We start from the raw sequence: 24,602 nt of genomic DNA, 5'->3' as shown, positions 1-24,602 counted from the left end.
ATAATTTGTATATTTAGTATTTTTCTTAAATATATGAAGATGTGTTTTATAAATGTATAAATAAATGAATATACACAGTACAAAGGCGTATCTGTTAACACAAACTTTTATTTTGGATGCCAATAATCATTTGACACACCTAGTATATTTGTCAAAAGCTTATATACAGACTGAAATCGGAATGCATACACAACTAAATCGGCATCAAAGTGAAAATATTTTATTTTCATGTTACAAAAGGTCTACTGACATAATATATTTAAAAAATGTACAAAAAAGCCTCTGAAATGGTTCTCTGCAGTTAGAATGTACATATATGTTTAGTAAAAGAGGAAATACTTTGTTTGCCATTTAACTTGAGAGGCAAATTCTGTGCAAATGAGAATTCCTACATTAGTTCTTTGAGAACAATACAATCCATTTTTCATTATATTTTCTTTTAAACAACAAATTACTTCCAGTTGGACGCCTTTTAGTCTAGTATAATAAAAAATACATTGCACAATAAAAACAATAAGATAAAAACGACAGGGTAAGACATTTGAGATGGCTATAAACCCAAGCCTTATAACTCGTTCGCAATCAGTTTATTGTCCTCATTTATCAAAACAGCAATAACATCCTCTTCCTGTAAGTTCTAATTCAGTCGTCTTTGTCCCTTTTGCTTAAAACTCATTTCCAGCCTTTTCCTCTTCTGTGATGGCACAGCAAATCCAAGCCAGAGACTTTTTACGGGGAGGACAAGCTGATTCTAGTCTTGACCTCATCTCCACCCAGGAGGCCCTCTATGAAACTGTGAGAAGCTGGTTGAGTCATCGCACTCTTGTGAGAAAGCCGTTCATTCTTGGTGTGTGACGCAAGATTTCAGGCTGTTTGGACATCGCCTCACTTCTTCTGCAAGAATTTCATTTTGTTCCCTGAAAACAAACACATGTTGTGAGCAAAGCACAAAGCTTTTTTTAATACTACCCTGCACAAATGGGAAAGCAGAAAATGATTTACCAAGCCCCTTGAGAAATCTGTTGACTCCGCTGAGCTCCGTTTCAGGATAGGAATTCAGATATTCTGCGGCTCTCATTTCGAACAGCCCTGATAAAAAAGATGGGACGTGTTTCTCAATACATATAGTAACAGAAATCATCACAGGCATTTCAAAACAGGCCCGTCTCTCACCTTTAACACCACCTTTTCTGAGCTCACGGTCGTGAATGAAGCCAGCAAACATCTGCGTGTCCATGAAGAGTTGAAGGAACTGTCGAACTCCTCGGGAAGGATGAGATTTCCGAAAAGCGTCTCTCTGCAGCTCTCGGGCACCACCGGGCCCTCCATCAGTCATGTAGAGGGAATAGTGTCCGACCAGCTCAACGAAGAACCAAACAAAGGCCTCTGACACCAATGTGCTCAAATCTGACTCGTCTGTTGAAAAAGCAGAACTGTAATGCAAGACTGAACCGTGTAAAAAAACATTCCCTCTTTATCTCACAATCTTATATTTTTAAATTCCAGTTAAAAAACGTGCATTGTGCATGCTACATAGTTACTCATCTCTATATGGATATACAGGAAATATGACTTTACAATATAAACAGCTCATTTAACACAATGTGAGACACATCAAACACACAAGTGAAACCAGTTTTCAGGTTTCTTCTGTGAGTCAGATATTGCAGGTTTGGGTGTGAAGGCACATCAGTGAAAGAGAAATCTGACCTTCTCGCTCATCCCTTGTGGTTTGATCTAGCATCTCCTGCCTGTTTTCTAGTATCTCCTGGAGTGCTGCCTGCAGCTTTCTAGGTAAGATACAGTCCTCATCTCCTAGCTGAAATACAGAGATGACCAGAGAAAGATGCATGTAAGAGCAGGGTAGAAACAGACATTTCTTCTGGAAAAAACACATCAATGCCGCAAAGCTTTCATATGGAGACCAGATGGTCAGGTTACTCTTGATCTCTCAAAACAATTCGACAGCATTTGCATCTTCTTGCTTTTGGAAAGAGAACATTTATGCAACTAAGGATGCATTCACACTGCAATGCCTAATGCACAAATCTGTGTTCATAGTCATTTTAAAATATAAAATAATATACATGTGAGTTTTGCACCATCTGTTTTCATTTACTTCCACAGAGAAGCACAGACACAGAAATTCTGGTCAAAAGTAATAAGCCAACAATGTTTTTAGTTTGTAAGTGTTAATGTGGCAATTATTTTATGCAAATTAACATAAAAAAGATAAATAAATGAGTTGAAGTATTTTAGTTAATAGTTTCAACTACTACAGTATTACTACAGTCTTTTGATAAAAAAATACAGCTTCTCAGGTCCCGACTTGTGTCAGGCCACACCCCTCACAAAACACAAAGCGAGTCTTACAAAAGTACACACCCGTGTATTATAAGGGACTAAAGACTGAATTCTCACCTGAACGACAAACTTGTCTGCACATAAATCCACGATAAGAACCTGGAAGCATGAGTCAAAAAATGAATGAAGGTCAACACAATACAAGAGCAGATATTACGCAACAATGTTACGTAGGTATCTTTCATGCTCGTTGAATACAGTACGAAAATATAAATATCTTATGCATTTAGAAACAAAAAAATTCTCTTTATAAGTGACCGTAAAACCATTAGATGGCCCTAAAAGAAGCTATGCAGGCCTTGTATGAATTTCGAAGTGTCTTGGACAAATGTGGCGTCAAACAAATCCTGACATAACGTCGAGGAATTTATGGATGCCATTTATGACATGTGCTCGGATTGATGTTCTGTCAATGTGTACAAAGTTATATGTGTTAGTTTGTTTACAGCCTTTCAATTTTGATTCTTGCCATGTAAAGAAATATATATTATAACATGGAGACTGACCTCCTCAATGGGCATATCCAGAACATGAGGGAGGGATGGTGACAGCGCCCCCATCAGGAAGGGTGTAGGAGAGCAGCAGATGTCCAGCATGCTGACAGGAAGCACGGGTACGAAGGTGTGCTGCCAGGTGAAGGGATACAGTAGTGCCAGGGCAGAGTGGGCACATCGAGATAAGACACTGCATAAAAAAGGATCATGTCTTAATGCAGGAAACAAGAACACATTAAAGGCAGCGAGAAGGTAAATTGGTTTCTAAAAGATTTGCATGTGCCAGGTAAGATTTGCAAAAGTCTAGATCATCTTGCAAGAGTAATATATTTGCATGTGTAGTGTATGATTTGCAAGCAATTTAAGCTGAACTATATCTTAACTAGAAGAACATGCCGCTAGCTATGCCACGGATTTGGTTAAGCAATGCCATTAGTACATGCTAAAGAAATGCACATACTAATAAAATGTGAAAAGGAGGAAATTAAACATCGCTTTGGATAGAAGCATCTGCCAAATGCATAAAAGCAAATCCAGTATTACAAAAAGACTTTTGGACAATAGTTTTGAGCTCACACTATTCTTTTAATTCCTAGCTCTAGCTGGCATCCATGTAGTATATTGCATCAGCGATTTGTAAAATTGTTAAACATCTACAAAGCTTATGTAATCTATAATACAATCAGCCCGACAACAACGAATAGAGCATAAAACTGTAAGGTATGGTGAGCTGCACCTGAGTTTATCTGCAATAAAGATGACCCTCCTTTCCAGCAGCAGAGAAGCAAAGACCTGCAAGAGCGTGGTGACACTCAGACACTGCAGCAATCCCTCGAAATCCACGTGTTCCAAACGCGAGTCCACCGGCCTGCACAGAGTCAGAACCTCATTTCCAGAGCCCGGCAGGAAGCTCTTGACGGAGATGGTGCGTCCAGGAGCCGGGAATGGAGCTTCCATGACACTGTGCATGAAAGGATGAACCAAAGCAGGAGAAATCTCTCTTCTCCTCTCCACCTCTTCCAAGATCTGCATACACACGATGAGAAGGTTCTCAATTAAAACAAAGCCAGAGACATCAACAGGTCTACCGTTAGACATGACATTAAACAATAATGGTGTTTGTTGACTTGTTTGATTTGACAGCAGAATTGCAATGAAGCTCCTGACCTTTGAAAACAGATTGAAGCAGCCCAGTCTGCTGATGATGCAGTGAACTTCAGGAAGTCTCTTTCCCTTTCCACTGGGCTGTCAGATATCAAAGGTCATAGATGTCAAGAGTAGCCAACATGATTTCATCTGATAACATTTTCTGGTAAAAAGCCGCGTTTGGCGTATTTACAAACGTACCAGGATTTTGCGACAGTATCCAAATAAGCGACTGCCGTCTTCCCCCGTGAGGACAAAAGAAAATGTTTCACTGTGAATGACAAAAGATTCGTTTAACTGATCAATTTATTACATTTGTGTCAGAAAATTCAGTATTGAATAAAGTCAGTTTTGGGCGTTACAGTAAGCACGTTTAATAATTATCTGACCTGCTGTGATCTGAGGTGGGACGCCAATCTTGACAATCCGGAAAACAGAACTTTGGAATGGCCTTCAATCTATCCTCAGCCTCGCGTGACAGCCGTGAAGACTTCTCGAACTACGTGCAAAATACAGACAACAGATTATTTAAACATTGCTTGTTTTTGGAATATCATTTAAAAGTTAATTTGGACCCCAAAACGAACCTCTAATATTAACCTGAAAAATTATAAGCAATACATTATCTTCACTTTAAGATTTGACTGCATCGGCTTTCTTTACCTTTGTAGGGAACTGTTGCGTGATCTCAGGCGTGTAGGTGTTTCCAGAGGAACCTTTTCTAAGCGAAACCACAACAAACTGTTGGAAAAGCTGCTGCTGTTGAAGCTGGATCAAGTCTCGCTCTAATGTGCGGTAACCCGGCCGTCGTTTCAACGTTGACTGAACGTACACCGTACGCTGCGAGCGACCTAGAAGAATGTAAACAAGCATGGATGGGTAACTAAAAACTGAGCTGGTCTGATTCTCAAGTGACACTTGAATAAACACACGCTGACCTTTAGAGCTCTCCTCTGGATCGCTCTCCGTTCCACTCAATTCCTCTGCAAGAAAACGCAGGTTTATTGTGTGATGTTTAGGAAAGGCTCATGTTAAGCCGACTAAGGGAATGCCTACCTCTGCTTGATGTCGCCCATACGCGTTTTCTTCCTCTTTTGGCTTCAAAGATCTCCTGGATCCTGTTTACAAGCTATGCGAGAAAAACAAACAATATTCCCTCAGAGTTAGATCCTTAAAGGTAGGTGTAGCGGCACATTAAAAACAATCCAGAAACCGCTGAGGAGCTGAGTGCAGGAATAACTTCTATGATGCGTCTTGAGGCTTGTATGTTGATTTATTTTGCTCAGTTTTGTACGGTCAACAAAATATGTGCTCCAGCACTCATCCCCATTCTTCCATGTGAACACACACACACACAACAGGTGTTTTAACCCCACTTAATTAATGACACTCCCATTATCATTAGGTCACATGACTTTCCCATTACATGGCTCCTACAGTAGGGATGCTCGATTATGACATAAATCATAATCACGATTATTTTGGCCGATATTGAGATCCCGGTTATTTAACACGATTACTCATTAACCTTTAAAAAAAACATAGAAAAAAGAAAAACTTGGCTTTTTAAACTTTGAATATAAATGTAAAGAAATAGTGCTGCAGAACCACTGTAAAGGTGGTTTTATACCACAAGAAAAGAGAGGATCCTTGCTAAATGGAATGCGGCACAATAATCGTTTACCTCGATTATTTAGTTTTTGTAATTGATGATACTTTTCCATTCATCGCACAGCCCTGCTAAAAGGGATATTCCAGGTTAACTCATACATGCTTGTCCTTCATTTACAATTACGGAATTAAACCGTGACCGGCACCGTAAATCAATTTGTAAAAATCTAAAACATAACACTTCAATATGACATATTACCATGACACTGATGATCTCGTCACAAACAGCTACGGAAACACCTGGTTTCTGTTGTACATGTAGCGCTATTAATGCTATTCCTGTGCGTTTTGATACAGTAAGGTCCAAGTTAAAATGATTGCCTATGTTAATTGACATCCCGTAACCGAAAATATTCCACATAGACAGTCATGGAGACCACATCAGTGACACAGCACACACTTGTGACATCTGCCCATGATGAACGGAAACAGTGTGCTGGTGTTTCTCTCCAGATAAAGCTCTTCACCACGCGTCATGACAAGAATAACAATTTACAAGAGATGAACAACACTGCAAATTGAATTCAGAAATGTTGCGTATGAAGTATATGAAGATAAAAAATTTGAATCTAAAACGTTAACAAAAAGCAAGCATCTGAACGTCTGATCTGTAATACATCTCCAGTTGTTTCATTTGTTCAGTTGTGTCACCTTACCTTTTCTCTCCGTCCTCTATCATTTAAACAGCATTCCTCCATGAGCCACTCTCAGATGATTTAGACTTGCCAAAAAACTGCACGGATCATTCCGGCACAAAGCTGAATATAGCTGATTATTCAGCACTGTACAGTTGCACACGCTCCTCAAGATAATCCTCAACCTCTCCGGCTCCAATTCCTGCCACCATCCATCCATCTTTCTACCACTTCCTCCCTATCGCTTCCTCATCAGAGCTGACATTTCTCTACTGATGATGTTAGTTTCTCTTCTCTGTTTCCATTTCTCTACTATCAGCACATTGACTCGTGAACACTGAGGCAAAGACGGGAAAAACTTTTGTATATCAAGGAATTATGCATGTTTTTCTGTTAAACATGTTTATCCAAAGTATTTACCTATGCTGATTTTTTGCAGCAAAATGTTCCTATATCTTGATATAAACAAAGATAATAAATAATATTTATAAATATACAGCATTCACTTGAATAAGTGAATTGGTAATACAGGACTGATGTAAAATGATCAACTGACTATGCATGTCTCAAGACTGTGTGCCCTATTTAAAGCATTAAGGGTGTCAATTATGTCATAAAAAGTGTTGTTCAGACTACATTTCACAGATTACTGAAATAGGTGACAGCTATCGCAGGTTGTGCAACTTGTAATGACGTCAAAGGCATGTGTTTGTGTGCGTGTACCGTGGGTTGTCTGTGTGTCTTGTACACGGCAGCAGGTTTAGCCGTGGCTGATTTAGGAGTGTTTGCTGAATAAGGATGAGCAGGTGGTGTTACAGATTCTCTGTGGTCCCGCCCCACTTTGTATAGCATGTCGGCGTTAGATAGTGTGAAAGGTTTCGGTGAGACCTGCGTCCAGTGAAAACAAGAAGTAAAAATTTCAATTCAACAATCAGCCAGTAATTCAGAGCCCATTGGTGCAAAACTACTTTTACAAGTTATTAAAATAAACAGTGGGAAATCAAGGGTCTTCAAAATAAATCATATTAAAATGTTTAATGTTCAATAATACACGAAGGTCATCTGTGCTTCTGAAGCCAAAGGGTCCCAGAAATGTGCATCTGCCTTTTACAGCAGAATACATTTTTAAAGATATGCAATTACCTTCATATGTGGGCTCTGTCTTTGTACAACAGTATAGTTTCGCGGCCGTCTTATGGGTAAACACATGGGAGAGAGTTTGATGTCTTCATAGGGGTTCTCTCTCGACATATCCACTGCAAAAAATGGGTTAAAAATTTAAGTTTAATCCAAAACAAAAAGCATAAAACTGATGGCCCACTGATTTTTGTTCAACTCCTTGCATTTCCTTTCAACAGATATTGTGTGAAGTACATTTCACTGCACTTCAAAGAAATATCTGATCGACTACACGTGCCTTGGCTTTCTCTGAAACACTTACAGATGATGTCCTCATAGATGCTGTCTTCAGACAGGGCGTGGAAAAGACCAGAACGTCTACCCTCCTTCTCTCTAGAGGCCTGTTGGGCTGTCAGCCGTACCACGTCCTCAAACTCAAAAGACTTCCTGGTAAGAGTAGAATCAAAACTGTAATAGGAATCATCCTTGTTGATAGTATATGATATGGGTCAGTGACTCTGGAAGTTAAGGTTTACTTCAATTGGCTAGCTGAAGTTTCAGGATAAACTGGCTTTAAATCTGGAATAGTACAAAAAAAACCCACGATCTGATTTTTAATTGTCTTCATTGCTCACTGTAGCATTTATATACATTAATAACATAGCTGCACAATATATTGAAATATTGCAAAAAATTAATATCATTTTTTATAATCATTTTTATTTATACGTACGAGTGTTCAAAAGGAGCCCAGCGTGACCTCAGCTGAAACAGAATTGGGCCAAATGTGGACAATAGACTGCAGTCTGCCAAAGCAAAGCTGACATCACAGCTGGGCCTGTTACCAGACAACAAAACTCTCACCAACTCACACTTCGACTCAAATCACTACCCTCAACAAAGACATAAAGCTGACAAACACAGAGAATCGAAATGAAGAAGCATAAGGACTTGATTTATTAACATTTTCTGGGGAAAACGTACCACGTTTATGCAACTGCTTGCTATGCAACTGCTTTGGTATTCAAATGACAATATGGTTGCTAGGGTGTTGCTAGGGTGGTAATATACCGGTCCAAGTTTTGATGATTCTAGTACCTACCTATTGTTTGGGTCTATTCATTAATAGTAAGACTAAAAATCCAGGAATTTTCTTCTGTACTGTATGTATAATCAATAAACGATAATGATGTTTGCTTTAGAAGACAGCATTAGTAAAGCAGAAAACAGGGCGAGGCATTTCAGTGTGAGAAGTTTAAGGCCAACACCTAATATTCAAGGAAATATCATTTGTGATCTGGTTCGGCAGGTTTTGGAAGGAGCCTAACACTATTTATGAAAGGATAGCCCCACAAGAAATTCTTTCACAACAGTCCAAAAAGAAACATAATATTGGTGTAATGCTGTCTTATCTTTGGTCGTTTATGACATCTGCATTTTTATCAACCCAAAAATAAGTATGGATTACTGACTCCTTTGATGTCCAGACACATGTTTTCAAAATACACTTACTGTACCAGAGAATGTTTAAATCTGACATGATCGATTTGCAATTCCCAAGTCAAGTTCAAAGCATTCAAAGGGGTAGATCACCTCAAAATAATTCATGCCTTTCCAAAGCTGTATGGCTTTCCTTCTTATCGGCTATTCACATTTTGCGTCTTTTGCACGCATATTAGTTATTTTAAATGTAGATGCGTGATAAGCGCGCTCAAATAGGGAGGCGTTTTTCTGTATTTAACCTTTTCTGAATGCCGCACGCACATCGCATGAGAAGCTTGCGTTTTCAAACGCAAAATATGAATCGCCCCCTTATGCAGATGACAATAGAAGATATTTTGAGAAGTGTTGGTAACCCCATTGAGTTACATTGTATAGACACAGAGCAGCATTTGTTAAAAATATAATCTTTTGTGCTCCACAGAAGAAAGAGTTTTATGCAGGTTTTGATCAACTTTTCAAATAAAAGTGAAAAAATGGTGAAAGAGTTGTTATATTTGCGTAAACTATCGCTTTATAATTATTGAATGCTGAGCAGAAAACATTTTATGTCAAAGTTTAACTCTCTTTGAAATTCAATCACCTGTTCTTTCTGTTTCTGGAAAGTCCGTTGACCGTGTTTCCTGGACAAGGTGGAGGCGGACAGCTGGGCGGCTTTAAAATGATGTCATTCCTCCGCACTTTATTCGATTTACTGACTGATGAGTTCTGATTCTCCCACTGCATCCACTGGCCAGGAGGACTGCTTGCACCCTCATACTGGAATGTACGCTGTGGTTTAGGTGGAGGCGAAGTGGGGTTCTGGGGACAGCGTCCAATTTCATCAAGACATTTGGTCACAGCTGAGGAATCTTTTTCTCTCTCCCAGAAAGATTTATCTTTCTCTAGTCTTTTCCAGAAACCCCTGGAGGTGTAAAAGTTCCCGGGAGGCAGCGACGCCTCTGGGTCATCCAGGCACTGAGGTAGAGGCGTCATTTCGACATCTGCAAAGTGGTTTGTCCTGACATTATTGCTTTTAACATGTCCAACGTTCAGTTTAATTAAAGGAGACTGGACTTGGGTCACGGTGCTCAATGGTTTAGTTGCAGGAGTTGATGTTACAAATTTACTCGAAAGATTTCGTGGCGAATCAGAGTGGACTCCGACTGGTCTGTGAGACACCTGGTATTCCCTGAAATCCAAACCTAAGCTTTTAGCTTTTGAAACGGTTGGTTTGGTATGTACTCCATCACTTTTGTTGCTACATTCAAATCCGTTTCCAACAAGGTCGGCTGAAAATGTGCGAGTATGGGTTTTAACAGGGGACTGGACTTGGGTCACAGTAAACAATGGCTTAGTCGCAAGAGTCGCTGTAGCACATTTATTAAAAGGAGTTTGATTTCTTGACAAATCAGAGTGGACTCCATCTACAACCGGTCTGCGAGACACCTGGTATTCCCTGAAATCCAAACCCAGGCTTTTAGCTTTTGACGCAGTTGCTTTGTTACTGTCAACTCCGTTACCGACAAGGTCCCCTGAAAGAGTACGAGAGTGTGTTTTAACTTTCCCCTTCTCAACGTCCTCGTTTTGGCTAAGTCCTTCCCATTGGGAGATTTTCTGCTTGATGTTGACGCCAGCCTGGCGAGCCGCCGCAGGTATTCCTGCCGTTCGTTCTGCAACCGCATTCCCCCCACGTCTTCCACCGTCCACTCCGAGGGCCAGCATTACAGCGAGGCTACAATTTGAGCCAGCCGTCACAGAGCAGACATCACGGCAGGAAACCTGTGGGTCTGTCTGACATTGCTGTAAGATACTGCTGTGAATGGAGAGCCAATCAAGGAAAAAGTCCCTCCTTCACAGCACTGAGAGGTTATTCAAGTTCACAGCAGAATTTCTGTTCCATAGGGCCGCTGTGTGTTAAGTTTCTCTGCCATTCTTTCTTCACTTTAGATCCTGTAAAGAGAAAGAAGAGACTCAATTATAAGGTTCAAGAGACTGGAGGCGTAACCAACATTGAGGTCTTAAAGGATTAATCGAAAAATACAAATTTTGTCATTGTTTACTCACTTTCAATTTAACCTTTCAATGCTTAAGAGTAAAAGCACAGGGTTTTAGATTTTTGGATGGACTACTCCTTTAAGGATGCCCTATATATTGGACATATTCTTTAAAGGGACACTTCACCAAAAATTTTTAAATTCTGTCATCATTGACTCACCTTCAAGTTTGTTCTAACAGACAAAGAGAAAGATATTTGGAAGAATCCTTATAACCAAACAGATTTTGCCCACCATTGATTCACATATTCCCACACAAAATACATTATGAAGAATGTAGGACAGCAAACTGATGACAGAATTTTCCATTTTGCGTGAAGTATCCCTTTAAGGGCCATTCATGCAAGATGGATAACTTGGTTTGTAAAGTCGGGGTTTGACATCTATTAGTTTAAAAAGAGAAAATGCTTGAAGCGTATTAAACAAATATATATATATATATCAGTCACAATACACTTGGCTGTTCCATGCTGGCAGCTAAATTAAAAATAATTATTATACTATATTTAGAAACTAATCAACCTAACTAGCAACCAGTCCGTTGTTGAGTGACTTGCAAAACTGACACCCTATTTTTCCACCCTCTCCAGGATACAATGCGATGGTCCCTCCATTTAGCAACAATGCAGGAAACCTAAGTCTATCACTGTCAAGGTCACCAGCGTAACAAGAAATAAAACCCCAACAAAGCTGAGATAGACAGCAACAGGAACATGCGAGACGACAAAGCATTGTGCGGGACATTTACAAGGGCTCCTCCATCCCCAGGAACACCCACCCCCATTCCAACACTCCCAGCCTCTCCAACTGGGTCGTCCAAATCGCTGCCATGCATTAACACACTTGAGCATAATGTAATTCAATTTCACTCCTCTCCAAAAGCTTCTTTCAGCTCAGCACGAAAAGGACCAGCATTCCAAGCATTTCCACATCCATGTGCGCATAATAGAAGGGCCTTCATTGTCACTCAACAACACTCTTTAGAGGGTTCAGCACATCAGTGAGGCATATATGCACAATTTCATGCACGTTTGAAAAATGCTGGTGTGTGAAACACAAAAAGAGGCCTCTTAAAACTTCCTCAAAGTTTCTCTCTTTAATGCATCTACTGTAGCTGGGACAGATCTGGCAGCTCTCACACAAGTTCTCATCTGTGGTCAAACTGTTCTGGACACGTTGCACGCTGAGGAGGCTGTGAGTATTTAGAGTGAGGACATGCTGAAATTCCTTGGCACGGAGATGTTGCGGAATAATAATTCCATACGTTGCGTTCCAGGAAAGCGATTGGCTAATATGACCAGAAACATCTGATCAGTCAAACCTAAAAATGATGCTCATGTACTGGTTGACCTAAATCTAACGGACTGGAATCCCTGCACGATTTGGTGCCAGAACCCATCCCCCTATGATCATCGCATCTACTGACCCACATGTGCATCTGTGTGTGTGTGTGTGTGTGTGTGTGCGTGTGTGTGCGTGTGTGTGTGCAGGAAGGCCTTGCCTGTTTCCTGATACACAGGAAGATTGGATCAGCAGAATGTCCATAATGACGGTTTTACAAATTTGTGACGGTGTACAACTTCAAACTCTTTGTTGCACGGTTTTCTGATTCATAACACATTTATTTTAACTAACAATGTTCACGTTCACAATCTAAAATGCTACAGATGGTTGCGTGAAGTTGCGTGGGCTAGATCAGCAATATAAATCGACCAGCTACAATTTCGCCGGGTCTGCGGTAAGCCGTCGAAAAACCAAATCATCATGACATGAACTTCCAAACCGCGTTCATGCCTTTCCGAGCATCAGAGCTTAAAGGGGAAGTTCACCCAAAAATCTACTTTGCGTGATTCTTTACTCACCCACATGGCGTTAAACATGTTTAGCGAACTTCCGGCGTCTTGGGAGCACAAATGAAGATATTTAGGAGGTTTTCCAGGCCTCCTCATAGATATCACGGAGTCAGTTTATTCCAAGGTCCAGAAAAGTACAAAGACATCGTTGAATTGGTCTATCCGCGCATAGTGGCTCAGTTAAATTTCTTTGAAGCGACGAGAATGCTTTATGTGCGAAAAACAAACCAAAATACTGACTTCAATCGATATATTCTCCTCTAACTTGCCTTGCGGCGGGGCAAGCACTGCTGTCAGGTCAGTCTATATGGTGCGCGTTCACCAGAGCACTTCCCAGAATATATCGATACGATCATTTCTGGTTTGTTTTCGCACATAAAGTATTTCCTGTCGCTTCCAAAAAATCCAACTGAGCCTTTATGAGCGGATTGACCAATTTAACGATGTCATTGTACTTTTCTGGACCTTGGCAAAAACTGACACCATGATGTCTATGAAGAGGCCTGGAAATCTCTCGGATGCCACCTAAATATCTTGATTTGTGCTTCGGAGACGACGGAAGTTCTCTAAACATGTTTAACGTCATCACACAAGTAAAAAAATGACACAGAGTTGATGTTTGGGTGAACTTCCCCTTTAACCTTTCCTTTCCTCTGAGCCACCTGCTTCCAGGCACGCCACCCTAAACCCCTGGAACCTTATATTTAAGGTGATCAAAAGAAACACAACAGACACAAAACGCCACAACCAAGCCAACATAAACCAGACACTAGTATTACCTCGGACCACAAATGGTAGAGAATCAAGACATAAATATAATGTGATATTACCTTTGACAGGTTATCCACCCACCCGGGGTACCTGTGCATGAGGGGACATGCCACTGGGTGGGTCGGAGGGTGGGAACGTAACTAATAGTGTCTATAATACAACCCACTGACCACCATAGAGAGTTCAAATCCGAACTTTAACAATAAACCAAGCCGAGACGTCAAAAGAGACACGCATGCAAGATTAGACGAGTTACGTTTGTACAAGATTTTGATAAGCACGCTTAGTGCAGTGTTAAAGTATATCAAATAAAACAATGCAAACTCCGGTAAACATCCGAAATGTGTGATTTGATTATTTAAATCTCTTAAACCTCGAAACACGTAAGCAAAATAAAGTTTAAACGCCAGAGCTCCTCCGGTCTTTTGTTATAATTGAAGTAACGTTAATATCAACTTACGTAAACACCTCCAGCGTTTCACAACACATATGTTCGGCGTAAGCGAGATCAAAGCGTTTAAAAGTGTCGGTACTCATCGATACCGAGTTTATAACTTTGTTGGTCTGAACGTAAACACGAAGTCTTCAAGTCTCACTGCACGTTAGCCAGTCGGCTACAAAGTAAACTCCTTCACGAAAACCGCGTCCTCGTCCAGCGCGTCGTATCCGATATGCAACAGTTAAACCCCGCAACTGTCGACAATGTAGTTATTTATATTTCAGTCAGAAAATGCGTTTAAATGTTATGTGACGTCCTGCTGTCAGTTCCCCATCCGAGCTTCAGTTCTCGTGCGCGAATGACTCGGCTCTCGAGCGGCTCCCGCAATAAAAGCCGAGTCTCCTCATAAAATGACTCACGTTCATAAAACTAAATACCCGTGGGTCTAGAAAACGGAAATGCCACATTGTTTTGATATTATTGTTTAATTGGCTTAATCTAAGACGTCCGATGGAAATTAATCATGCGGTAGTTCTTTACGAGAATTATCCATTGTTATAACCATGGCAACTATGGTTGTCGTGTTTTTGTCGCACCATAAATGTAACCGTGATGAAGTAAAACTGTGGTGATCAAACTAGAAAAAAGCAAGAAAACTATTACAAAACGTGTAAGATTTAAGGCGGATTTCTCATGATAATGACATCACGCAATCTCCCACCAGTAGAACCATTATAGTTTTAATTATACCAATGCAACTGCCAGTATAACCATTAAGTCCAATCATTTCTGCAATGGTATTTTATTGTATTTTGTTTTTCAGCGGTCATACGTTCTATGGTGAATGAGAATTTTCTTTGTGAATAATAAGCAGAAATTGAAACCATATATCCTCTTTTTTTAAACTTTTATTATGTTATTTATTGAGTCAACTCTTTCTTTCCTGTAACATTTCTTTTAGAAGAAAACAAAACAAAGACTACCAAAAACACATAATACATTAAGGCAGGGGTTTTCAAACTTTTCACTACAAGGACCCCAAAGATGTTTAACCTTTAGCGAGGGACACCCTTTCTTAATACATATCCATTTTGGTATAAAGAAGCATTAAACTGTCAGACGAATAGTAAGTGTGATATTATAAAGACAACATATTGTTTGAAAACGTTAAACTGGAATAATCTTCAGTATAGAGTTTTACAACTTTTGCTGTCTTTAGTTTCTCAACAATTTTCTGGGGACCCCTTAAACTACTCTGGAGGCCCCATGGGGGTACCCGGACCCTAGCTTGAAAACCCCTGCATTAAGGCACTAGAGATGTAAACTTGTACTGGAGTAAGTGCCGAGGGTCAAGCAAAAGAGAAATCTGATCGAATCAGACACATTCACAAAAGGACTCGGAGTATGTATTTAACTGTTCACATTAATGACAGCAGACATCATTTAGAGAGAGAGAGCTACTGAACAACGCACATGTGTGTTTACTCGGCCATCAGACCCTGTTTAATAAGGTTCAGCTCATAACAGTGGGTCTCGTAGCGGTAGGCCATACGAATCTGAGCCACGTTGGTTTTGCGGATGTCGTTGCCCTCGGGACCGTCCTTCAGGTAGTTAACGCCAAGGAAGTGTGTCTTCTCCTGTTCGTATGACAAAAAAAGATGAATGAAATCTCCCCATTTGCTATTAACCCTTAAGATAATGAACAATGCTAAACAAACCTTGTTTTACGGGTGGGTTTTGTTTTAACTTAGTTTTACTTTTACTACAAATATCATGGTTAAACTATGGTTAATGTAGTAAAACCATTTTCCTAAGGGAACCATCGGTTTCCACTTATTTAAGAGTCGTGATGGATTGTGATGCATTAGGTCATGTGACATCACCTCAGCAGACAAGCCGCTCTGAAGAATACTGTTCCTGGCGATCTCACACATGTCGCAGGTGCTGAGCTTGAAAACCTGAGCCGCAATGGCATACTCCTCCATAAGAGGCTCCTGTTGATTTAATCAGATCAGTGCAAAAGTGTGAAACCAATTTTGCGAATGATTCAATAACACCTGCTGATTCATTTTCGAGTGGCAATGAAATGGGAACATGTGTGAGAGGGACAGATGCTCGCCTTTGTGTAGTGGAACTGCATGGGGTCATCGGTGGACAGGGAGACCATCAGACCTTTCTGGTGGAACTCCAACAGTGGATTCTTGTTGTATTCCAGGAAGAGGCTGTTGTTACTGAGCGGTGACATGGCAATGGGAATCTGGGCCAGAAAATACAAGTATTGTAGGACCGGACTCTGAAAAAAAAATTAAAACAGGAACACAAGTCAATACATGGTCAAGAAAGATGTGCTACACCAACACAGACTTAAAGGTCCAGTGTGTCATTTTTTGGAGGATCTTTTGACAGAAACGCAATATATTATACATAACTATGTCTTTAGAGGTATGTAAGGAACTTACATATGGAAACATCATGTGTTTCTTACCACAGAATGAGCTATTTCTATCTACGTACACCGCGGGTCCCCTTACATGGAATTTGCCATGTTGTTTCTACAGTAGCCCTGAACAGACAAACTGCCATACAGACCAAATATGACTTTCCTTCTTTTGCAGAACACAAAATATATTTTTATGAACCTTCTTAACCAAACGAGTTTGGACCCCATTGACTTCTTTTGTATGGAGAGTCATATATGTGTTTCGTTTTCTTCCGAGAAAGAGAGAGAGATGTGTAAGACAGGTGGCAAGGATAAGTGTGCCCCCTATTGGTCAGGGTAAGCGGTGTAGTAACCTTCTTGAGGTTGAGTCCGTGAGAGATGTTGTCAGCAGTCATGAAACAGGCCAGAAGGTGAGTTACAGCTCCGGCCTCTCCACAGTGAGGTCTGAACTGAAATGTGTTCATACCCCTCTCCCTGAAAACCACAAACGCACACATAACATACAGCACACCTACCTCTGAATACATCTGTGCATTGTTGAAACACACAATGTCTACAAAAGTCCTATAACGCAAGCCTCTAACTTTTTATATCATCAACACACTTACTTGCGCAGGTGGTTGAGCCGGGCGATGTTTGCATACATGTAGTAAATCCAGTAAGTGTATGATGGGCTCTTCACAATGTCCCACTCTTCAGGCGTGGGGCTCTTTGTGGAGAACATATGACCACTGTGTTTGGACTCATCATCCACGCTGTCAAAGCCAGTGACCTTGAGAGACACAAAACAAGAGGACTGATGAGCTAAAAGAACGTGGGGTTTAGTGTTGGTGTACTTTCATATTACGCACGTGCTTCAAGAAGATGCTGAGCTCTGGGTTGGACTGCGGGTCGATGGTGGCCTGGAAAACTGGAAGGAAGATGTTTTCCAACATCTTTCCAAAATGTGGCACAAAGTTCCTGCCTCTGAAAATATCACTTAAGGGAAGGTATGAGAGATACGTTACAAACACTTTTTTAAAGAAAGGCTAAACTGTGCTACATCTACAGTCTTTAATGCATAAGAGATAAAGAGGATTACTTACTAGATTCTTGGTACTTGAATCATCCACTTGAGGTGAGGAGAAAATACTTTGTGCATATTAAACCAGCTCGAAAGTTTAGCCCACTCATTTGGGTTACAGCCATAGATGGACAGTCTGGGTTCTGCGTACTGGTATCTGGCATCTTCTAGGTCACTTGACACTTCCTGGGACATTCCACACATTTAAATGGTTTGAGGGCTTCCCATTAATGCAGATGCGGCGTGATTCTACGGGTTATTGAATATTTACCTTAATAATGGTTGCAAAGTACTCTCCGGATATATGATTCTCGGTCTTCATATAAAGATCACGTAACTCGCTGGCTCCCACAGGATTGTACTTGGCATTGAATTTATCAAAACGCTGGAAGGTTTGTCGGCCCTGTATAAAGGAGCGTAAAGAAGGATGTACTGCATCATGTGAGATTTAACAAGAACGGACTTTTGTTTGTTTGACTGGAGTTGTGTGGTACCTACAGCATGCACATCCAGGGAATCTACAGTCAGGTCATAAGGATGCAGGTTGAGAGAAGCGAAAAGTTCCTTCATGGTGACTTCCTTGCCCTTCAAAACATGCACCACCCGATCTGCGTCTATGCGGTAGGACTTCTTGATGAAACGCAGAAGATGCTTCTGGTTCATGCAGGCGGCAGCATGGATGTGAGTATCCACCTGCACCGGGGACATAAAAAAACAACGTTGGTGTCAAAACTCCATCACATCCAACAATAGGCTAAATTTGCTGAAATGAATATAACTTTTATGAAAAATACCCATTGGACAGTTCATGACTTAACTCATGTTCGTTTGGCTAAAATTCCTGTTAAGTTATAAAAATATTAATATTTTATTACCAACGTTTTTAGCAACGGCATTTTTTATCAAATGCTTTTTTAACGTTACTGCAAGGACTTTAAGAGAATGTTCTACGAACGCTGCCTGTTTTTGTGGACGAACTGTTTTATTGAAAATTGCTGTATTGATTTATTAGTATGTTTTAAGTCATACCTTCCTGCAGTTGTAAAAGTCTCGGTGGGGATTATTCTTCAGTTCCTTCATTTCTTCCATCTCGTTCAACATCTCGTGGACGTTGAACTTTGACTGGAGGAACTTCAGACGACGATGTGTGTATGTCTTTCTGAAGCACATGACATGGGAAACTACATAAATAAGTATAATTTAGTTCTTTGTATATGTGTCTTTTATGAAGTATAATCCTTTACCACTTAATAATTGACTATGTAATTAGATATAAACGGACAGTTTAGCCAAAAATAAAAAAACTATCATCATTTATTCACCCTTATGTCGTTTAAACCCTGTTTATTCTTCTGTGGAACACAAAAGAAGATATTTTGAGAAATGACTCTGTCTATACAACATTCTCAAAATATCTTATTTTGTGATTCATTTTTTGAAGAACTTTCCCTTTAAGAACTTTTCAAATAATTAAATATTAAATGTGTTAATGTGACAGACGGACAAAACAACAGTTCCAAATGATGCCCAGGATCTGCATGACTGAAGACCCAAATATATTTATATCAATAAGATATCTCACTGCCATTGAAAGGAATGGGGAGGAACGCTCAATTTGTGGCCGCTGTAGCGAAGCTTTGCGCATGCGTAGAAATTTTGAAATGTTGTTTATAAATATGTTGTTTAATTGGGATTTTAGCCAGAAATTGTAGAAATATCAGTATTCCCATACATGTGTTGTTTGAATTACGTATTAACTGCCTTAACTGCGCTGAGGCGTGTTGCAAAGATGGCCGCCGAGTGGCCCTACTCCCCTAAATGGACTTCCCCTAAATGGAAGAACTCACGTTGGGCCTTGAGCTATCAAGGCGATTAGAAAGTTCATGTCGTCGAGGAAGGTGGCAAGGTCTGGACCAGGATGGTTGAGAGGCTGGTGTTTATCAGCAGATGCCGCATCTTTGTAGACGAAGATGACACCATCCTTCATGCGAGCAACGTAGCCGTTGTTAGGAGGGAGATCTTTAGTGCTAAATGGATCCTCACCAGACTTAGGAGGAGGAGTAAACACTGAAAGACATATACATTCACAATGTGTGCTTGCATTTCAGTTCATTCCACTCCTTATGACAATTTGGAAAAGAAAAGGTGATTCAAATAACAATACTGTAGATATTGCATTATACTCCAAAAGCAGTGAAGGCCAGGCTAGGATTCGAAATACAACCGATAGGATAAGAAATTGATTTGGATGATTATCATGAATATAAAAGGGTTCGGTTATTACCTGGAAGAACTTGATCTTCAGGTTTCCACTTTTCTCCTTCAATCTGGCATAAGAACTGAGATGGGGTGATGGGGAATCTCTGGAAGGCAAGTTTCATGTACTTCTCTCTGATGGTCAGTGCACGATACAGACCCTTACAAGACAGCTCAAAGTCATCCATGGTCACCTGTAATACAGTTTTAAAAGACGCAAGATACATCTTCACTTACAAACAAATACTTAAGACGGCAGAAAAAATAAAGAAAAGAAGTTCATGTAATTCTCCTTTTCTGCACTGAACTGTACACAATCGACTTGGAGATGTTTCATGTACAGAAAAAGTTAATTTATAAATTAATCTTACAATATTTATATAGGAACAAATTGACGGGTCGTTAGACAGAAGATGCCTTTTTATATAAAAGCAATCTTATGAATTGCCTCCTGTCGTTCATAGGCCTAAATTCTCCCTTCAAATGTCAGATATAGATTTCAGAAACCTAATCGAGGGCTGCATGGACATCCCCGTCCGATCTATTTCTGATGGTCATCTACCTGAGGCTATAAATGGAACCGTACCCCAGCAGCATAGTCTCCAGTGATGGTGACCCTCTGGAAGTGAGGCACTTCTAAGTATGTCGGTTGATCTAGTAGAGGCTGAGTGCGGTTCAGAACCTTCATACTGTCGGGGATTGAGCAGGGATGAGATTAGCATCAAGTATAAGTGTATAATAAATATTCCAATATAAAACAAATATACGGTACAGAAATTATGCATTTCAACTCATTACACTGGATTTTTCCACCTGTTTGAAATTCAACAATCCTGCACATTCCATTGGGATTCTTTTAATCGACGTACATTAACAAAATGTTAGTTAGTACTGCATTGTGTATCCCTTCATATATATATTTTGACCGTTTCAAATTTATTTTGAATAAGTAATTTGCTGAATTTACTATTTATAGATTTGTGTTTAGTTGAACATTTTCATTTTTGTTTTATTCTGTGAACTAACAACATTATTTCTCCCAAATTTCAAATGTTTGTGTTTGCATTTATTTGCAGGAAATGAAAATAGGAGAAACAGGTAAAAATAACAGAAAATGTGCTCTGTATTCTACCAGAGCTCAAAAACTGCAAAGAAAACAAGTTTGTGTTCATCAACCTTATTAATAAAAAAAAGTTATGTGACAATCTCTATTTTATCACAGTTTTCATTTGTCTTGTCTATCACATTGTTGTTGGATGCTGTTGGCCAAAGTGAGATAACTACCAATAAGTCACTTAAATAACCCACTTTAAATATTTAGATAAATAAAAGTTTTGGAAGAAAAATAAATTAGACCTAAATAAATGAATCATGTCAAATGTTATAAACTGACCGCTTCTCCACGTCATCATCATTGGCCATGTGAAGAGCCAGTTCCTGGTTGAGGATGGGACAGTCATCTGCCACATCAAACATAGAGATCTCCTCACGGACGTCTTCATCTTTAGTCTCTGAAGCAAAGACCCGCTCGGCGATCGCACGCATGCGATCATCAGTCTCTGATGACCAGAAGGAAGCACATGTACACATTGATTTAAATGCAAATGAATCGTTAAAGCACCAAAGCAACACAGCAGCCTATGAAGTCTATGAAAAGCTAGAAGCATCCAATGAGACCATATGTTCTTTTTGATCTGAACGACTTCTCAGTATAAAATTAAAACGTTAGGCGTGTATAAAGCCATTTTTAAGATTCATTTTCAGTTACTGACCATCAGCAGAGATCTGATCAGATATCATGCAGAGGAAAGCAAACTTACAATAAAATCTATAAAGCAAGACGTATTATAAACAGAAAACCCAAATCATAACATATATGTCAAAATGAATACAGAAAACAACTTCTGCATGATTTCACAGGTCTACATCCTCATGACATTTCATTACGCATGCACGTAATCTAACCGGTCCAACCAACACTTTAAAAGAAATCCGTTAAAATAGGAATTTATCCTATTCATTTTTACAGTTGTTTTACTTGTATTTTACATTTTAGCATCAACGGAAATGTCCGTAATTTACTGGTCATTTTTCTGCCAGTGCTTACCCGTTCTTTAACAGGATGTTTTTACAGTGAAGGCTGTACACAAAACAACATTATTCAGTTCATTTGTTTGCTCATGTGCTGTATTACAAAAGTACAACTGAACAAACAAATGAGTAAATTTACACAGATGCAACTATACGCGCAGTTTTATCACATCGAAGCATCTGTAACATCCATCTCGGACGACTCCTTTTGTACTCACTTGCTTTATTCAATTCCACAGATTGTGCAGAGAAGATCCAAAACATTGAAAAGGAAAGGAAGTTATATGTTAGACTGAGTTAGTAAGCCAACATCTGAGCTAAATTATAATACACAAACCTTTTATTGGGATGGACAAATGCATGCCACCAGAAAAAATATCAAAAAGGATTGACAGTAAATGAGAGGCGGCCTTTGGTTTATACAGTATGTACAAAATGTAGAAAGAAATCAAGTCAAACATCAGCAAATCATGCTCAATGTGTCTTCAACTTGTCCACAAGATTTTTAGGAAGAACTGGATCAAGGCACGACATTTTACAAACACATATACACCTTCAGTCTCTAGTTCAATCTGTTCTTCCTTCAGAGAGAGACACTTTTATTTGTTTGTGTTCACTTTCCATGACGGTCCAAACAAGAACCGTGACACCAAGGGTTTTTTGTGATGCATGGATAATGTGCACAAAAACAAATAAACAATAAAAACGTGTTGTTCCCCTGAAGTATCCGGACGTTTTTACAGGGCCAGTTTATTGGATACAGCAGTATGATGGCGGATACGATGAGTTCATGCTCACCCGCTCTTCCAAACACAAAAACAATCATCAGGCTGCGGTCTCCTAATACTTACGCTTTTCCTCTGCGGGGTTAGTAACATGTACCCATCAGGTTTATGTAGAAAGGGGTGAAACAAGAAGTTATGATCCCAACATTGAAAATATAACATTTACCATAAAACAAGCTGTTTGTTATATTCAACTATTATCCGAAATGACAGTGAATTGTTCAGGCACACAACAAAACATGATCAAGGAATTGATTTTCTTAGGTTTTGAACTTTATTAAATACACACATATTGGTAAATACACCAATGGGAACAATTGTAGAGATCGAGACATGCAGAAACAAATGACTGAATGGGATACCTCAAAATAGCATTCTGTCGTCATCTATGAAATGAGAGCGAGTTTTTAATTTTGGGTAAACTATCTCTACAAATTTCAGTTGCCGTTTCATTGCAATATATTTGGCTGCATGATACTTGGAACAGGGCACATGGTGTAAGGACCACTTGTAAGATGCTTCCTCTTCCACTTTTAAAGCTCATTTCTTTTTTTTTTAAAGATTAGTGAAACTTCATTTTTGGGCAAACCGTTTCTTTAAACGGAGATGGGCATGGTAAATCACCCCGTATTAAAAGAGGGGTCAATAACAAGGGTGTAACATAATTAGCCATGTGTTTGGCCTGTTACATTACACAGTCTTCTCTGCTTCTATTCCTGGCCCTAATGAAAATCTAGTAATATCAATGACTGATATCATATCGCCGCCTATAAATTACAACTTTCCATGTAAAGAAACCAAGTGTGTATCAGTTAATGATGCGAAATGAATAAATGAGAAAAAATATGTGCATGCATACCATGCTTGGGTTTAAATGACAGCCCAGCTGCTCTGCATTTTTACAAACATTTATAATGGAAAAATGATCTTTAGGTGACTTATAGCTTGTCATGCAACAGCAGGACACCTGAGCCTGCCTGAAAATGCTGACCGCAGAGTCTATCTGTTGATAGCCCCCGTCTGCAGAAATGAGTCATCACTCATATGCTCTCAAGGGTTCGGCCAGATCAAAACAGCTGCAGAGAGCACTAGTGAAAGAGAGCCGTGAAGAATGATGTCTGCTCACACATGTGGTTCTAAGACGGATGCATTATGCATAAGAACAAAGTGCAAGCTGTACCCTAGAAGAAACAATGGGATGTTTGGGACAAACCCAAACAGAGATTTAAATTAGCCGAGAAAATGTAGATATTTGACCCAACCATGGGTTGAACCAGCCAGGCATTATTGTGTGGAATCAAGCTCAGTTTGCATTATTTCGGGAAGTCAGGGTGTAACTAATAAATAAAATCTTTAAATAAGTAGTACAGGATATTCCGTACCCCAACATATCTCTAAATGGCGAGAACAAAAAGTTCTGGAAGACGAACCCCTCTGATTCCATTCCACACCTTTACTGAAATGTGTTTTTGGCACAGTTTAATAATTCAACACCCGTCATAACTACTCATTGAGGAAAAATAACAACAGTCGAGTTCAAGTTCAAAAACCTGACACAATTCCTAGATTACATTTGATGCTCGAGGCCACGGCTACACCCAGAACTTGAATTCAATGCATAACTTACACATGTAAAATCCCTCTTTATGGTACCGTGAACAGGTTTGTGTACACGTGTATGAGTCCATCACATGCATTGTTATGTTTCCTGTTAGAAGAAACGACCAAAACTAAAATGGATTGTTTATTGGATTCAGGAGGCAACACACTCACCAGGTGCTGCGACTTTGGGCATGTTGACTGTTCCTGACAAGAAGAATCCTCTCCGGTCCGACACGGTTCCCTCCTAGCTTGAAGTGTGCGGTTCTGCCACTGCACCAGTTCAATATTAAGCCCAGTCGTCCAGTGTAACCAGAGCTGTGTACCCACACTGGAGACG

General features: G+C 39.8%; 2 protein-coding genes across 4 annotated transcripts; both read right to left on the bottom strand.

The window, feature by feature from the left end:
* Positions 1–90: 90 nt before the first annotated feature.
* dennd2c (DENN/MADD domain containing 2C) lies at positions 91–14,475 on the bottom strand. Of its 3 annotated transcripts, none has more exons than XM_079467333.1 (18): positions 14,050–14,475; positions 9,513–10,861; positions 7,752–7,876; positions 7,454–7,566; positions 7,034–7,198; positions 5,061–5,133; positions 4,943–4,987; positions 4,668–4,855; positions 4,394–4,503; positions 4,206–4,275; positions 4,026–4,103; positions 3,595–3,884; positions 2,871–3,048; positions 2,422–2,463; positions 1,711–1,819; positions 1,174–1,416; positions 1,003–1,089; positions 91–917 (listed from the first exon to the last, which is right to left on the bottom strand). In XM_079467333.1, exons 2-18 carry the CDS (start codon positions 10,631–10,633, stop codon positions 886–888), a joined length of 3,069 nt encoding a protein of 1,022 aa, XP_079323459.1. In that variant the 5' UTR covers positions 10,634–10,861; positions 14,050–14,475; the 3' UTR covers positions 91–885. The 3 variants fall into 3 exon arrangements, with proteins under 3 accessions (XP_079323459.1, XP_079323461.1, XP_079323460.1); XM_079467335.1 differs by lacking the exon at positions 14,050–14,475 and adding an exon at positions 13,649–13,763; XM_079467334.1 differs by lacking the exon at positions 14,050–14,475 and adding an exon at positions 12,828–13,385.
* Positions 14,476–14,770: 295 nt separating this feature from the next.
* ampd1 (adenosine monophosphate deaminase 1 (isoform M)) lies at positions 14,771–24,586 on the bottom strand. Its single transcript, XM_079467336.1, has 15 exons — positions 24,437–24,586; positions 21,181–21,346; positions 20,374–20,476; positions 19,816–19,981; positions 19,379–19,598; positions 18,561–18,690; positions 18,030–18,224; positions 17,803–17,934; positions 17,554–17,717; positions 17,320–17,446; positions 17,077–17,240; positions 16,822–16,942; positions 16,148–16,321; positions 15,912–16,022; positions 14,771–15,665 (listed from the first exon to the last, which is right to left on the bottom strand). Exons 1-15 carry the CDS (start codon positions 24,456–24,458, stop codon positions 15,510–15,512), a joined length of 2,151 nt encoding a protein of 716 aa, XP_079323462.1. The 5' UTR covers positions 24,459–24,586; the 3' UTR covers positions 14,771–15,509.
* Between the last annotated feature and the right edge of the window lie 16 nt (positions 24,587–24,602).

Source organism: Barbatula barbatula (assembly GCF_947034865.1).
Source record: "Barbatula barbatula genome assembly, chromosome: 11".
Lineage (NCBI taxonomy): Eukaryota > Metazoa > Chordata > Actinopteri > Cypriniformes > Nemacheilidae > Barbatula > Barbatula barbatula.
This window is presented reverse-complemented; position numbering and strand designations above follow the sequence as displayed.

Bases quoted from the DNA above. Each gene is read 5' to 3' on its own strand.
- dennd2c (XM_079467333.1), bottom strand. From the start codon at position 10,633: ATGCTGGCCCTCGGAGTGGACGGTGGAAGACGTGGGGGGAATGCGGTT. The intron at 4,276-4,393 runs GTCAGATAATTA...TGTCATTCACAG, and splicing joins CCCACCTCAGATCACAGCAG to TGAAACATTTTCTTTTGTCC. The intron at 2,464-2,870 runs GTCAGTCTCCAT...TCATGCTTCCAG, and splicing joins TGGATATGCCCATTGAGGAG to GTTCTTATCGTGGATTTATG.
- ampd1 (XM_079467336.1), bottom strand. From the start codon at position 24,458: ATGCCCAAAGTCGCAGCACCTG. The intron at 18,691-19,378 runs GTGAGTTCTTCC...CATGTGCTTCAG, and splicing joins TTGATAGCTCAAGGCCCAAC to AAAGACATACACACATCGTC. The intron at 17,447-17,553 runs GTAAGTAATCCT...CCTTCCCTTAAG, and splicing joins ATTCAAGTACCAAGAATCTA to TGATATTTTCAGAGGCAGGA.